The sequence below is a fragment of the Salvelinus fontinalis genome, chromosome 26 (genome assembly GCF_029448725.1).
Source record: "Salvelinus fontinalis isolate EN_2023a chromosome 26, ASM2944872v1, whole genome shotgun sequence".
NCBI classification, from domain to species: domain Eukaryota; kingdom Metazoa; phylum Chordata; class Actinopteri; order Salmoniformes; family Salmonidae; genus Salvelinus; species Salvelinus fontinalis.
The window spans coordinates 23,618,724-23,636,539 of NC_074690.1; the positions used below are offsets into that span (position 1 = coordinate 23,618,724).

Sequence of the window (17,816 nt, forward strand, 5' to 3'; positions counted from 1 at the left end):
AGTTAAATCAAGGTAAAAAAAAAATACAAATACACATATAATATACATACAGTGGGGCAAAAAAAGTATTTAGTCAGCCACCAATTGTGCAAGTTCTCCCACTTAAAAAGATGAGAGAGGCCTGTAATTTTCACTTCAACTATGACAGACAAAATGAGAAAAAAAAATTCCAGAAAATCACATTGTAGGATTTTTTATGAATTTATTTGCAAATTATGGTGGAAAATAAGTATTTGGTCACCTACAAACAAGATTCCTGGCTCTCACAGACCTGTAACTTCTTCTTTAAGAGGCTCCTCTGTCCTCCACTCGTTACCTGTATTAATGGCACCTGTTTCAACTTGTTATCAGTATAAAAGACACCTGTCCACAACCTCAAACAGTCACACTCCAAACTCCACTATGGCCAAGACCAAAGAGCTGTCAAAGGACACCAGAAACAAAATTGTAGACCTGCACCAGGCTGGGAAGACTGAATCTGCAATAGGTAAGCAGCTTGGTTTGAAGAAATCAACTGTGGGAGCAATTATTAGGAATTGGAAGACATACAAGACCACTGATAATCTCCCTCGATCTGGGGCTCCACGCAAGATCTCACCCCGTGGGGTCAAAATGATCACAAGAACGGTGAGCAAAAATCCCAGAACCACACGGGGGGACCTAGTGAATGACCTGCAGAGAGCTGGGACCAAAGTAACAAAGCCTACCATCAGCAACACACTACGCCGCCAGGGACTCAAATCCTGCAGTGCCCATCTGAAGTTTGCTAGAGAGCATTTGGATGATCCAGAAGAAGATTGGGAGAATGTCATATGGTCAGATGAAACCAAAATAGAACTTTTTGGTAAAAACTCAACTCGTCGTGTTTGGAGGACAAAGAATGCTGAGTTGCATCCAAAGAACACCATACCTACTGTGAAGCATGGGGTTGGAAACATCATGCTTTGGGGCTGTTTTTCTGCAAAGGGACCAGGACGACTGATCCGTGTAAAGGAAAGAATGAATGGGGCCATGTATCGTGAGATTTTGAGTGAAAACCGCCTTCCATCAGCAAGGGCATTGAAGATGAAACGTGGCTGGGTCTTTCAGCATGACAATGATCCCAAACACACCTCCCGGGCAACGAAGGAGTGGCTTCGTAAGAAGCATTTCAAGGTCCTGGAGTGGCCTAGCCAGTCTCCAGATCTCAACCCCATAGAAAATCTTTGGAGGGAGTTGAAAGTCCGTGTTGCCCAGCAACAGCCCCAAAACATCACTGCTCTAGAGGAGATCTGCATGGATGAATGGGCCAAAATACCAGCAACAGTGTGTGAAAACCTTGTGAAGACTTACAGAAAACGTTTGACCTTTGTCATTGCCAACAAAGGGTATATAACAAAGTATTGAGAAACTTTTGTTATTGACCAAATACTTATTTTCCACCATAATTTGCAAATAAATTCATAAAAAATCCTACAATGTGATTTTCAGGATTTTTTTTCTCTCATTTTGTCTGTCATAGTTGAAGTGTACCTATGATGAAAATTACAGGCCTCACTCATCTTTTTAATTGGGAGAACTTGCACAATTGGTGGCTGACTAAATACTTTTTTGCCCCACTGTACATATATACATAAATACATATACACACTTTTTTTAGAATATACCTTTACTATTCCCCGCAAACCCTACCACCCCCCCAACAATTGGAGTAAACTAATAAACAATAACACTTAGGCTTCTACCTTCAGTTTATACATACTTTACACATTTTACAGACACCATATATTTTACAACAGTTATATTTTGTTTGTTTTTAGTCCTTCCTCTATTTCTGATGTCCATCCAGTTTGATTTCTATTTGTAACTGTGCTATTTCACAACATTTCTGAACCTATATACATTTTACAGACTCTGTATGTTTTACATTGGTTATCTTGTTGTTATTAGTCCCACCCTTCAGCTCCATTCAACCCCTCCCACCTATCGCTTAACACCATCCATTTTTGGATATCATGACTCTTTAGAAGAACAGATATAAGTGCATTCATTTCAATCAATGCTTCAGCAAAGTTTTTCACAGTCTGTTAAACGCCCAAATCAATGATTAGTTACAAAACATTTGTATGGGTAGAATTTTGCCTAAATGACTACCGACCCGTAGCACTCACATCTTTAGCCATGAAGTGCTTTGAAAGGCTGGTCATGGCTCACATCAACACCATTATCCCAGAAACCCTAGACGCACTATAATTTGCAACCGTCCCAACAGATCCACAGATGATGCAATCTCTATTGCACTCTACACTGCCCTTTCACACCTGCACAAAAGGAACACCTATGTGAGAATGCTATTCATTGACTACAGCTCAGCATTCAACACCATAGTGCCCTCAAAGCTCATCAATAAGCTAAGAACCCTGGGACTAAACACCTCCCTCTGCAACTGGATCCTGGACTTCCTGACGGGCCACCCCCAGGTGGTAAGGGTAGGTAACAGCACATCTGCCACGCTGATCCTCAACACAGGGGCCCCTCAGGGGTGTGTGCTCAGTCCCCTCCTGTACTCCCTGTTCACTTATGACTGCACGGCCAGGCACGACTCCAACACCATCATTAAGTTTGCAGATGACACAACAGTGGTAAGCCTGGCCACCAACAACGACGAGACAGCCTATAGGGAGGAGGTCAGAGACCTGACCGTGTGGTGCCAGGACAACAACCTCTCCCTCAACGTGATCAAGACAAAGTAGATGATTGTGGACTACAGGAAAAAGAGGACCGAGCACGCCCCCATTCTCATTGACGGGGAGACTGTGGAGCAGGTTGAGAGCTTCAAGTTCCTTGGTGTCCACATCAACAACAAACTAACATGGTCCAAGCACACCAAGACAGTCGTGAAGAGGGCACGATTAAACCTATTCCCCCTTAGGAGACTGAAAAGATTGGCATGGGTCCTCAGATCCTCAAAAGTTTAACAGCTGCACCATCGAGAGCATCCTGACTGGTTGTATCCCTGCCTGGTATGGCAACTTTTTGGCCTCTGACCGCAAGGCACTACAGAGGGTAGTGCGAACGGCCCAGTACATCACTGGGGCAAAGCTTTCTGGCATCCAGGACCTCTATACCAGGCGGTGTCAGAGGAAGGCCCTAAAAATTGTCAAAGACTCCAGCCACCCTAGTCATAGACTGTTCTCTCTGCTACCGCACGGCAAGCGGTACCGGAGTGCCAAGTCTAGGTCCAAGAAGCTTCTTAACAGCTTCTACCCCCAAGCCATAAAACTCCTGAACATCTAATCAAATGGCTACCCAGACTATTTTCAATGCCCACCCCCCTTTTACACCGCTGCTACTCTCTGTTGTTATCCTCTATGCATTGTCACTTTAATAACTCTACCTACATGTACATATTACCTCAACTAACCAGCGCCCCCCCTTACATTGACTCTGTAACGGTACCCCCTGTATATAGTCTCGCTATTGTTATTTTACTGCTGCTCTTTAATTACTTGTTACTTTTATTTATTATTCTTCTCTGTATTTTTCTTAAACTGCGTTATTGGTTAGGGACAGATAAGTAAGCATTTCACTGTAAGGTCTACATCTGTTGTATTCGGCTCATGTGACTAATACAATTATTAATAAAAAAAAAAAAACATTTTACCCCCTTTTCTCGTGGTATCCAATCGCTAGTAATTACTATCTTGTCTCATCGCTACAACTCCCATACGGGCTCGGGAGAGACGAAGGTCGAAAGCCATGCGTCCTCTGAAGCACAACCCAACCAAGCCGCACTGCTTCTTAACACAGCGCGCCTCCAACCCGGAAGCCAGTCGCACCAATGTGTCGGAGGAAACACCGTGCACCTGGCCCCCTTGGCTAGCGCGCACTGCCCGCCACAGGAGTCGCTGGAGCGCGATGAGACAAGGATATCCCTACCGGCCAAACCCTCCTTAACCCGGACGACGCTGGGCCAATTGTGCATCGCCCCACGGACCTCCCGGTCGCGGCCGGCTGCGACAGAGCCGGCCGCAACCTCGCCTTCTGGATAGTAGCGGGGTGAACAGGCAGTGGCTCGGGTAGTTGTTGTCCTTGATGATCTTTTTGGCCTTCCTGTGACATTGGGTGCTATAGGTGTCCTGGAGGTCAGGTAGTTTTCCCCCGGTGATGAGTTGTGCAGACCGCATCACCCTCTGGAGAGCCTTGCGGTTGTGGGCGGTGCAGTTGCCGTACCAGGCGGTGATACAGCCGAACAGGATGCTCTCAATTGTGCATCTGTAAAAGTTTGTGAGGGTTTTAGGTGACAAGCCAAATTTCTTCAGCCTCCTTCACCACACTTATGGCTAGGATGTGGGGATTGAGCTCGGGCTGATTCCAGTGTGTGTTATCTGGCACAAATGTATTACTTGGGACTCTGGCAGATTATTACATGGGCTGCTTTATATAATTAACATTTCAACAACACTGAAGCGCAGCTCAGAGTAAATATTTATTGCATTTTCCTTTTCTAAATGGGCGGTAATTTAGAATGCATAAGATACTGTATTTACGATGGTACAGCTTCGCCTATGTTCCAGTTTCCCGCTCTTTCACTAAAATCCCGCCCCTTTTCTTTGTGTAACAAGCTGTCATATCTAAACCGCCCGCCAGGGACGTTTTCCTTTATGACGGCACTTTGTAATCAAGTTATGATTTAATTGTGTATGTGTGACTCTGTGTGATTAGTTAGGTATTTAGTAAATAAATAATTAAACACAATTTTGTATTGCTGATTCAACTTGTTAGCCAGAATTCTTGCAGATAACCAAGGATTTACCACTTTCAGATGAGACTGAATAAAATGACGATTAATGTGACTGCTATGGATGTAAAATATTACTAAATCTTTAAGAGTTTATTCGGAAGATAACAGCTCTTTAAATATTATTTTCTGGTGTCCCTCTCTAGTTAATTATATTTACATGATTAGTTCAATCAGGTAATATTAATTACAGAGAAATTATTTTATAGAATAGCATGTCATAGCAATTAATCTGGCATAGCCAAAGACACGACAACAGGAAACAACCACCCACAAACCCCAACACAAAACAAGCCACCTATATATGATTCCCAATCAGAGACAACACAAAACACCTGCCTCTGATTGAGAACCATATTAGGCCAAACATAGAAACAGACAAACTAGACACACAACATAGAATGCCCACCCAGCTCACGTCCTGACCAACACTAAAACAAGCAAAACACACAAGAACTATGGTCAGAACGTGACAACATACAGTTGAAGTGGGTAAGTTTACATTCACCTTAGCCAAATACATTTAAACTCAGTTTTCACAATTCCTGACATTTAATCCTAGTAAAAATCCCTGTCTAGGTCAGTTAGGATCACCACTTTATTTTAAGAATGTGAAATGTCAGAATAAAAGTAGAGAGAATATTTATTTCAGCTTTTATTTAATCACAAGTTTACGTGCACTCAAGTAGTATTTGGTAGCATTGCCTTTAAATTGTTTAACTTGGGTCAAATGTTTCGGGTAGCCTTCCACAAGCTTCCCACAATAAGTTGGGGGAATTTTGGCCCATTCCTCCTGACAGAGCTGGTGTAACTGAGTCAGGTTTTTAGGCCTCCTTGCTTGCACAAGCTTTTTCAGTTCTGCCCACACATTTTCTATAGGATTGAGGTCAGGGCTTTGTGATGGTCACTTCAATACCTTGACTTTGTTATCCATAAGCCATTCTGCCACAACTTTGGAAGTATGCTTGGGGTCATTGTCCATTTTGAAGACCCATTTGCGAACAAGCTTTAACTTCCTGACTGATGTCTTGAGATGTTGCTTCAATATATCCACACAATTTTCCTACCTCATGATGCTACCTATTTTGTGAAGTGCACCAGTCCCTCCTGCAGCAAAGCGCCCCCACAATATGATGCTGCCACCCCCGTGCTTCACGGTTGGGAGGGTGTTCTTCGGCTTGCAAGCCTTCCCCATTTTCCTCCAAACATAACAATGGTCATTATGGCCAAACAGTTCTATATTTGTTTCATCAGACCAAAGTACACTTCTCCAAAAAGTAAAATATTTTCCCCATGTGCAGTTGCAAACCGTAGTCTGGCTTTTTATGGTGGTTTTGAAGCAGTGGCTTCTTACTTGCTGAGAGGCCTTGCAGGTTATGTCGATATAGGACTCGTTTTACTGTGGATATAGATACTTTTGTACCTGTTTCCTCCAGCATCTTCACAAGGTACTTTGCTTTTGTTCTGGGATTGATTTGCCCTTTTCGCACCAAAGTACGTTCATCTCTAGGAGACAGAACGCGTCTCCTTCCTGAGCGTTATGACGGCTGCATGGTCCCATGGTGTTTATACTTGCATACTATTGTTTGTACAGATGAACGTGGTACCTTCAGGCGTTTGGAAATTGCTCCCAAGGATGAACCAGACTTGTGGAGGTCTACAATTGTTTTTCTGAGGTCTTGGCTGATTTCTTTTGATTTTCCCATGATGTCAAGCAAAGAGGCACTGATTTTGAAGGTAGGCCTTGAAATATATCCACAGGTACACCTCCAATTGACTCAAATTATGTCAATTAGCCTATCAGAAGCTTCTAAAGCCATGACATGATTTTCTGGAATTTTCAAAACTTGCCAAAACTATAGTTTGTTAACAAGAAATTTGTGGAGTGGTTGAAAAACAAGTTTTAATAACTTCAACCTAAGTGTATGTAAACTTCCGACTTCAACTCTATGTGGATGACTCAACACTATACACGTCAGCTAATACAGCAACTGAAATGACTGCAACACTTAACAAATAGCTGCAGATAGTTTCAGAATGGGTGGCAAGAATATGTTTGTACTAAATATTTGATTTGGGACAAATCATTCACTAAACCATAAACCTCAACTTAATCTTGTAATAAATAATGTGGAAATTGAACAAGTTGAGGTGACTAAACTGCTTGGAGTAACCCATGATTGTAAACTGTCAAGGTCAAAACATATTGATACAACAGTAGCTAAGCTGGGGAGAAGTCTGTCCATAATAAAGCGGTACTTTTCCTTCTTAACATCACTGTCAACAAGGCAGGTCCTACAGGCTCTAGTTTTGTCACACCTGGACTACTGTTCAGTCGTGTGGTCAGGTGCCACAATTGCAATTGGCTCAGAGCAGGGCAGCACGGCTGGCCCTTGGATGTACACAGAGAACAAACATGAATAATATGCAATCTCTCCTGGCTCAAAGTAAAGGAGAGATTGACTTCATCACTACTTGTACTTGTGAGAGGTATTGACTTGTTGAAAGCACCGATCTGTCTGTGTAAACGACTAGTACCCAGCTCAGACACCCATGCATACCCCACAAGACATGCCAACAGAGGCCTCTTTACAGTCCCCAAGTCCAGAACAGACTATGGGAGGCGCACAGTACTACATAGAGCCATGACTATATGAAACTATTCCGCATCAGGTAACTGGCGCAAGCACTAGAATCAGATTTAAAAAATAGATAAAAATACACCTAATAGAACAGCGGGGACTGTGAAGCAACACAAACATAGGCAGAGACACATGCATACACACACATGATAACAAACACACTATACACAAACGTACACATGGATTTTGTGATGTAGATATGTGGTAGTGGAGCATGGGCCTGAGGGCACACACTTAGTGTGTTGTGAATTCTGTAATTAATGTATTGTAATGTTTTTAAAATTGTATAACTGCCTTAATTTTCCTGGACCCCAGGAAGAGTAGCTGCTGCCCAGGATGCATGTTAATTCTGTACAGACTCCCTTATTTTAACTCTGTAATTTAGGTTAGTATTGTGGAGTAACTGCAATGTTGTTGATCCATCTTCAGTTTTCTCCTATCACAGCCATTAACCTCTGTAACTGAGTTAGGAAGGACGCCTGTATCTTTGTAGTGACTGGGTGTATATATACACCCTTCTAAGTAATTAATAACTTCACCATGCTCAAAGGGATATTCAATGTCTGCCTTTTTTATTTTTACCATTCTACCAATAGGTGCTCTTCTTTGCGAGGCATTGGAAAATCTCCTTGGTCTTTGTGGTTGAATCTGTGTTAGAAATTCACTGCTCGACTGAGGGACCTTACAGATCATTTTATGTGTGGGGTACAATGATGAGGTAGTCATTAAAAAAATCTGGTTAAACGCTATTATTGCACACAGAGTGAGTCCATTCAACTTATTATGTGACTTGTTAAGCACATTTTTACTCCTGAACTTATTTAGGCTTGCCATAACAAGTGGGTTGAATACTTACTGACTCAAGACATTTCAGGTTTAAATGATTTATTAATTTGTTAAAATGTAAGTCCACTTTGACATTATGGGGTATTTTGTTTTTGTCAGTGTCACATAAAACGCAATTTAATTGATTTTAAATGCAGTCTGTAACAGAACAACATTTTGAAAAAGTCAAGGGGTGTGAATACTTTCTGAAGGCATAGTTTGTGTACATGTGTTTTTATCGTAACCACAGCGACATTCAGCATACACACAGACAAATTAGGTTTTCTCGGTATGCCTTCAGTTGAAACTAGTGGTGTGCTGTCTTAGCCCACATCACTCATCTGATGACAAAGTCTCATGAGTCCCTTGTCAGAACATACAGTACACATATAGATGGCATTGCACAAGGCACAAACAATTGTAATCAAATGGAACATTTCCAAGAAAATGTTTTGTTTGAATTGCTTCAGTTCTTTAAAAGTATTTTGTGGTAGTCAAAGAAGTTGAAAACTTTTTACTTAAGCGAAGCAGTGAAATATAGTGAAAGTTAAATATATTAAAATATCTGGTCTCATAGGGTTAACTCTTGTCCGAGGTAAGGCTGCAGAAGGTCAAAAGGAAAAATTGGGCCAAAATGCGTAGGTTTTCAATAATAAATACTCCTATTTCCTACTCAACGTCCATTGTCCTCAAACAGTGGCAGAATTTTTCACACAGCTAGTAAGATTTCACACACACAGTAATTTCCCAGTGGGCAAAACGGGTTGAAACATAATTTAAACCAGTTCTGCTCAGTGTTTGTCCCTCCATTGGTCTTGTCAGAGCTCTGAGGTGCTGGTGGTGGCTCTTCTCTGGCTGCTGGACCTGGACCTCTTGAAGGTGAAGGTCTGCTTGGAGGTCCTCACTTCCCTGGTGATGAAGTAGTAACACAGAGCGTCCAGACAACACGTGATGTTGGCCAGACTCATGGCCACCTGCAGGAACAGGCTGATATTCGTCTTGGCCATGCAGTCCTGGATCACGTCTTGACGTACCTTGGAGGAGATAGAGGTATTCCTTTAAGGCTTAGAGTTTTTCCTGGTCAAGTCACATGGTCAGGGAAAAATAAGTTGTCCCAGACATATTAATGCACATAAGATAACCTCAAGAAAGTATTTACAGCCTTATACTAAAAGTGAGTCAATAGTTTTTTCCCCTCATCAATCTACACACAATACCCCATAATGACAAAGCAAAAACAGGTTTAGAAAATGTTGCTAATTTTCTAAATCTAAAAACAGAAATGTCCCATTTACATAAGTATTCAGACCCTTTACTCAGTACTTTGTTGTAGCACATTTGGCAGCGATTACAGCCTCAAGTCCTCTTGGGTATGGTGCTACAAGCATGGCACACCTGTATTGGGGGAGTTTCTTCCATTCTTCAATGCAGGTCCTCTCAAGCTCTGTCAGGTTGGATGAGGAGCGTCGCTGCACAGCTATTTTCAGGTCTCTCCAGAGGTGTTTGATCAGGTTCACATCCGGGTTCTGGCTTGGTCACTCAAACAGCTTTTTCAAATGCAAATTTCGTGTTTTCTGCTTGTTTTAGGCAGTTATAAACATTTCTAAAGATTACTTTTCAACATTGCCTGCTCCCGAGTGTTCTCATTACTTAGAAAAACGTAAAATTGTAGGGCATCCCTCATGCCCCTTTTCATGACGCTGCTTGCAGCCACGTGAGTGAGTGCCCAACAACACAATCAAATGGACTATACAGCTACAAGTAGTGAGTGGAGTTACAAACGGGGCCTCCCGGGTGGCGCAGTGGTCTAGTCTCTGGGTTCACGCCCAGGCTCTGTCGCAGCCGGCCGCAACCGGGAGGTCCGTGGGGCGACGCACAATTGTCATAGTGTCGTCCGGGTTAGGGAGGGTTTGGCCGGTAGGGATATCCTTGTCTCAGTATGTAAAATGTAATGAAATGTAAAAAAATGTAATAAAAAAATGTATGCACTCTACTGTAAGTCGCTCTGGATAAGAGCGTCTGCTAAATGACTAAAATGTAAAATGTAATGTAAATGGACTATACTATTCTACACACATAGCTGCAAATAGCCTGAAGCCATAGGGCTTTTCTCCCAGGTTCTATTTGCCTACATGTGATAACTGCAAACCGAAGGTTGCGATTTTTACCTGGTTACATGTACATTGAACAACACAGCAGCTTTTCTGCCGTTTTTGTTATTTCTGTATAACATACATGTTACAACGAAGTTAGCTCTTTTACAATGGGGTCAATGGGAAAGAATGTTTGTTTTCCACAATTTGTGGCGATGGTCGAGGGGAATTCTTTCTTATGGCAAGAATACAGGCAATAACCAATGTAGCCTATTGATTGTGCTCTGAGGTGAAGTTGACATTGGCAGTGATTCTAACACAGTGGTTCTTAACCTGGGTTCAATCGAACCCCAGGGGTTCGGTGAGTCAGTCTCAGGGGTTCGGCGGAGGTCAAGACACACATCCGACTCATATGATTCGTGATGACACGCCCCACTTGGCCATCATTGGCTGCAGGTGATCAAGCTACATCACTTGGCCTACTGGTTTAATCTATCTGTGCTGCAGGGAATTTGGTGCGCTCAGTAGTCGACTTGTGATGGTACGTCTTGTGATTTCTTTCTTAATATTTTAATCCCTTCATACTTACTATGTCGAGCAAAAAAAGAAAGTGGTCGGACGAATATGTACAATATGGATTCACATGTATAACGGAACGTGATGGGAGTCAGCGTCCTAACTGCATGATTTGCAATGCCAAGTTGAGCAATTCTAGTCTAGCGGCACAACTAAGAGAACACTTTCTTAAGCTGCATGGAGATGGAAAATACAAGAACACAACGCTCGCTGAATTCAAGGTGAAGAGAGCCAGATTCGATGAAAAGGCTACTCTGCCTGTTCTCGGCTTTGTACCCATCAACAAACCGATCCTCACAGCATCGTACGAAGTTGCTTACCTGATCGCAAAGCAGGGCAAACCACACACCATTGGTGAAACACTCATAAAACCAGCTGTGTTGAAGATGGCGAATATCATGCTGGGAAAAGAGGCTGAAGTTAAGTTATCCCAAATTCCTCTTTCAAATGACACCATCAGCGACAGAATAGAAGACATGAGCAAAGACATCTTGGCTCAAGTAGTTGCAGATCTGATTTCAAGCCCGGCAAAATTCAGCCTTCAACTCAACGAGACCAATCTAAGCCAGCTTGCTGTATTCGTGCGCTATGTGAAAGACGACGTGATAAAGGAAGATTTTTTATTTTGTAAGCCTCTTTACAACAACAACTAAGGCAGCCGATGTGAAGAAACTTGTGGATGACTTCTTTCGGAAACTTGTGGATGACTTCTTGTGGATGACAATCTTTCGTGGGATATGGTTTCTGCAGTTTGTTCGGACGGAGCTCCAGTCATGCTGGGAAGAAAGTCTGGTTTTGGTGCGCTAGCGAAAGCCGATGCACCACACATCATTGTTACGCATTGTATTCTGCACAGGCATGCGTTGGCAACAAATACCTTGCCTCCAAAACTGGCAGAAGTATTTAAAATTGTAGTGGAATGCGTGAACTATGTGCGAACTAGTGCTCTGAGGCACCGCATCTTCAGTGAGCTGTGTAAAGAAATGGGCTCTGAATTCGAGGTACTTCTGTACCATTCTAACGTTCGGTGGTTATCCCGGGGGCAGGTGCTGAATCGTGTTTTTGCCGTGCGTGTGGAATTAGCCCTGTTTTTGCAAGAGCACCAACATTTTCATGCAGATTGCTTCAAAAATTCTGAGTTCATTCTCATTTTCACGTACATGGCTGATATCTTCGCAGCTCTCAATCATCTCAATCAAAAGATGCAGGGCGGTGGAGTCAACATCATCGAAGCGGAGGAAAACCTGAAGGCTTTTCAAAAAAAGCTACCATTATGCAAACGACGAACAGAGAACGATAACTTCGCAAACTTTCCCCTGCTGGACGACTGTGTAAGTAAGATCGAAGATGTATCTGGAATCGGAGACATTTCTGTACCTGCGGAACTGAAGCAAGCAATTGCCACGCACTTAGATGAACTTACAAAGTCTCTCGACGGATACTTCCCTGCAAGAGAGTCATATCCAGCATGGGTGAGACAGCCGTTCACGTTTAGTGTTGAGACAACAGATGTCAATGATGAATACCTCGATGAAATCATTGAAATTCAGAAGAGCCAGGTTCAACAGCAACTCTTCAGAACAACAACGCTTTCAGCGTTTTGGTGTCAACAAATGGTAACGTACCCTGTTATTGCTAAGAAAGCTCTGGAGATTTTCATACCGTTTGTTACAACATATCTTTGCGAGCAATCCTTTTCGAGGATGCTGGACATAAAAACGAAGAAAAGGAACAGACTTTGTTGCGAAAATGACATGAGAGTGGCACTTGCCAAGGTGAAGCCGCGCATTTCTGAACTGGTCTCTGAAAGGCAACAGCAGAAGTCACACTGATTTGCAGTAAATATTCATTATTATGTTTTTGGTTTTGTGTGAAAATCATGTTTTGATGATTTTGTTCTTTGAACACACGGTGTTGATGTTGATGCAAGGTTCATTTTGTGCACCAGTAAAATATATACCTATGTTTTGAATTTAAAAAAATCCTATTTTATTTTTCCAATTAAGAAGGGTTCGGTGAATGCGCATATGAAACTGGTGGGGTTCAGTACCTCCAACAAGGTTAAGAACGTTACACAAGAGATCGACATATCATGTTGGGGGCGAGGACACAACGGAAGCATTTTCAATGAAAGAAGCGAAGTGGGCGAGGGGACCGTTGGGCGATGTAAGCATGGGCAAGGATTGTGAACAGGGTGGGACCAAAGTTAGGAAAAACTGAACATCATGCAAATACTCTGCGACGTCGTGTTGCTATTGACCAATCAAAGTGCACTAGAGTTTCCAGACATTCATGGATTGGCTGCTGATACCTACACTACCTAGCCTGCGTGCTAGCTTGACTATCCGAATTCACGGATAGAATCTCAGCCTTTCTCCTTTCATCACGCTGACTGGCGGTAGCCTTCTGTCCATGGTCCTGAATCGATGCTCACAGTGAGTGCTGTTTTTATGAGCGCATCTTGGGCTACCAGTCTTTTTGGGGATCTTAAGGATCAAACCCTTTTTTAAGATCTTAAGGATCAAACCCTTTTTTTCAAATTTTCGCCTAAAATGACATACCCAAATCTAACTGCCTGTAGCTCAGGTCCTGAAGCAAGGATATGTATATTCTTGATACCATTTGAAAGGAAACACTTTGAAATGTGAAATTAATGTAGGAGAATATAACACATTAGATCTGGTAAAAGATAATAGAAACAAAAAACATGCATATTTTTATTTATTTTTTCATCTTTGAAATGCAAGAGAAAGGCCATAATATAATATTGCAGTTTAAGCGCAATTTAGATTTTGGCCACTAGATGGCAGCAGTGTATGTGCAAAGTTTCAGACTGAACCAGTGAAGCATTGCAATACATCAGAAAATGTGTCTTGCATGGAGCTTCTATCAGACTGTTAAATAGGCATCACTCGCTGGCCTCCAGCCAGTACCCTGCCCTGAACTTACAAACTGTTGCTAGCCGGCTACCACACGTTTTTTCAACCCTGCAACTTAGAGGCTGCTGCCCTATGTACATAGACATGAAACACTAGTCACTTTATCAGTGATGGAAAAAGTACCAAATTGTCATACTTGAGTAAAAGTAAAGATACCTTAATAGAAAATGACTCAAGTAAAAGTAACCCAGTAAAATACTACTTGAGTAAAAGTCTAAAAGTATTAGGTTTTAAATATACATAAGTATCAAAAGTAAATGTAATTGCTAAAATATACTTAAGTATCAAAAGTAAAAGTATAAATCATTTAAAATTCCGTATATTAAGCAAACCAGACGGCACAATTTTCAATTTGTTATTTTTGTACGGATAGCCAGGGGCACACTCCAAAACTCAGACATTATTTACATACAAAGCATTTGTGTTTAGTGAGCCCGCCATTTCAGAGGCAGTAGAGATGACCAGGGATGTTCAATTGTTAAGTGTGTGAATTGGACCATTTTCCTTTCCTGCTAAGCCTTCAAAATATAACGAATCATTTTGAGTGTCAGGGAAATGTATGGAATAAACAGTACATTATTTTCTTAAGGAATGTAGTGAAGTAAAAGTAAAAGTTGTCAAAAAATATATATAGTAAAGTACAGATATCCCAAAAAATGACTTAAGTAGTACTTTAAAGTATTTTTACTTCGGTACTTCACACCACTGACTTTAATAATGGAACACTGGTCACTTTAATAATGTTTATATACTGTTTTACCCATTTCATATGTATATACTGTTTTCTAGTCAATGCCATCCTATTCAACTATTGCTGTACATATACTACTCTATCCTACGTATTCTTCAGATATAGTACATATTCTAGCCATATACTTTCCATAATGTCTATACATCCTATCACACACACATATATAAATGATACATATATTTATACTCTTGACTCCGACATTGCTCGTCCTAATATTTCTATATTTCTCAATTCCATTATTTTACTTTTTAGATGAATGTGTATTGTTGTGTATTGTTAGATAATACTGCACTGTTGGAGCTAGGAACACAAGCATTTCGCTACCACTGCAATAACATCTGCTAAATATGTGTATGCAACCAATAACATTTGATTTGATTTGATTTGCTATAGCGTGTTTGTGTGTTTGTGTGTGTTGCTTTCGGAATGGAATTTACTCTTATTCACGGCAGATTCAAATTAGCTACTGTCATGTAGGACATTTCACATCAGCTATGACTATAGAATATACACTTTGTTTTATTTAGTTAGCTTTTCTGAAACTCTAGAGAAGTAGCGGCTTGGTTATGCTCATTGCGTAGCATACTGTCACAAATTCGACAGAAATGTAGCCTGTCGTTGTAATTATTGAAGTTTAAGTTATGAAGCCTGTAAGAATCTTTGATAAGTTAGTGGTGCTCAGCTTGTTGAGCTGATCTGTGTGTGTTGGTAGGTGCAAGTTATGTGTAGCCTAGGCCTACTGGAGCTTGGCTGCATTTCAGATACACATGTTGTAGTGGGGCATATCTTTCTTGTGTTATTATATAAAGCGATGCTTGTTGATGTGTACAGCTACATGTGAACAGTAGTAGGACCAATCTACCTTGTGGTATTAGGGCTCTAAAGCAATACTAGTTGTTCCCCCCCATGGATTTAAAATGGCCACTCAGGCATGTCATCCTGGAGCCGGGCCTGTTTATAATTAACTCACCAGGAACTGCAGCAGGATGCCCAGGTGGCTAGGCGTGAAGGGGACCAGGAAGGCACAGATACTGCTGTAGATGATCCTCACACAGGCTCTGTTCTTATGGCTCTCTTTGTCGGACTGCCTCAGCGTCCGGATGCTCTGGGCCGAACACACCACCAGCACCAGGGCTGGCCCCACAAACCCAAAGCCCAAGAGGCAGCTGATCACATCTGGGCGCCAGCCCTTCTCCGAGAAGCCGTGGAAGCAGTGGAAGGACCCATTTCCCGCCGTGCGGAATGAGTAGATGGGTGAGGTGCCCCCCAGCACCACCACCCAGACCAGGATGCAGATCCCCAGAGCGGCCCGGCGGGAGCGGAGCTGCTTGGCGCGGAAGGGGTGGCATATGGCCACCCAGCGGTCCATGGCTATGCAGGCAATGGTGTAGATGCTGCCATACATGCCCACAAAGTACAGGCTCTCCAGGAAGGAGCAGAGGAAGCGGTGGTGGGCCTCCCAGTGGTGGATGGTGGCGTGCATCTTGAAGGGGAGCAGGAGGAGGAGAAGGAGGTCCAGGAGGGCCAGGTTGGTCATGTAGATGGTGGACTCTGTCCACTTGCGGAGGAGGAAGCAGAAGACAACCAGGGCCAGGATGTTGAGGACAAGGCCGCACACGAAGATGGGCACATAGATGGCAAGTTCCAGTGATTTCATGAGGCGGTCTACCTCGGTGAAGGAGCAGTTGGTTTTCATGGTGTCGCTGAGGAGTAAATGGGAGACGTTGGGTAAGCCAATTCAAATAGACTTTGTCATTTATTTTCTAAAAGGAATGGTGTTTTGATTATGATTAAGTCTCACAAAATGTAGGATAAAAATGATGGCCATACTATCTACCTTTATGATTTGTCTTTTTTCCTCACAATAATTGTTCCACTACTTTGATAATTACTTGTCCCCATGTACCCCATGTATCATTTTACTGGCACTGAGATTGAAACACCCACACCCACATGCACACAAACACACACACGTGCCAATAAGCAAAACCTCCTTTCCTTTCTCAGTCGTGTGGGTAGCATACAGTAGTTGTACCCTCCTCACATATGAAAGCAGTGCCTGCCTGATTTAATCTGAGAACCCTTAAAGCAGCACAACAAATTCGTAACATATTGTACGAATTGTAATCCTAACATATCGTACGAATTGCACAAATAAATACATTTGTTGTATTTTTTTGTGGGACGTAACACATATCATACGAAATGAATGATGTAGTACACAATTGGGTGACTCGTTTTAGCTCGTGAGCACCACTTTCAAAACTACTGACTGAAATTATACTAAAGTTCCGGAGCATCACTTTAAAACCACTTCACTACCAGTCTGCATGCCGTATGGCCAAATACTATTCTGAACCAAAATATTTTTGTGTCTGTGTCTCATCAAATACTGTAGAACTAAATTAAAGTAACCTGGTAAAATAATGGTTAGCTTTAACACAAATCAAACCTATACATTTTTATTAGTTAGTCTTTTTCTAAGTTTAAGATGACTTTGGATTATGTTTATTATGTTGTTGTAGATAAGGTCATCACCTATTATATTGGTTTGATTTGAATAATCACTCTTCTCTGAGTGTGTTTTCTGTTGTAATGATGTAACACCATCATTGGTGTAAAGTAATTAGGTAAAAATACTTAAGTAGTTTTGGGGGTATCTGTACTTTACCATTTATTTGTTTGACTACTTTTACTTTTACTTCACTACATTCCTAAAGAAAATAATGTACTTTTCACTACATACATTTTCCCTGACACCCAAAAGTACTCGTTACATTTTAAATCCTTAGCAGGACAGGAAAATCTTCCAATTCATGGATCAAGAGAACATCCCAAGTCATCCTTACTGCCTCTGATCGAGCAGACTCAGTAAACACAAATGCTTTGTATGTAAATAATGTCTGAGTGTTGGAGTGTGCCCCTGACTATCCGTAAATAAAATAAAAACAAGAAAATGGTGCCGTCTGTATATTTAACACCAAATACTTTTACACAAGTAGTATTTTACTGGGTGACTAACTTTTACTTGAGTCATTTTCTATTAAGGTATGTTTACTTTTACTCAAGTATGAAAATTGGGTACTTTTCCCACCACCATACAGTATATACAGTAAGTGAAACCTTACCTTATAGATGCCAGTCTGCTGGTCTGTCTGTCTGTCTGTCTGTCTGTCTATCTGTCTGTGCAAGACAAATTAGTTTAACACT

The 17,816-nt window shown here is 41.8% G+C and overlaps 1 protein-coding gene across 1 annotated transcript; it reads right to left on the bottom strand.

The window, feature by feature from the left end:
* Window positions 1-8,302: 8,302 nt before the first annotated feature.
* On the bottom strand, window positions 8,303-17,816 carry LOC129823968 (G-protein coupled receptor 55-like). The gene is made up of 3 exons (XM_055883141.1): window positions 17,735-17,816; window positions 15,577-16,309; window positions 8,303-9,281 (listed from the first exon to the last, which is right to left on the bottom strand). The coding sequence occupies exons 2-3, from the start codon at window positions 16,300-16,302 to the stop codon at window positions 9,066-9,068; spliced, it is 942 nt and encodes a 313-aa protein (XP_055739116.1). The 5' UTR covers window positions 16,303-16,309; window positions 17,735-17,816; the 3' UTR covers window positions 8,303-9,065.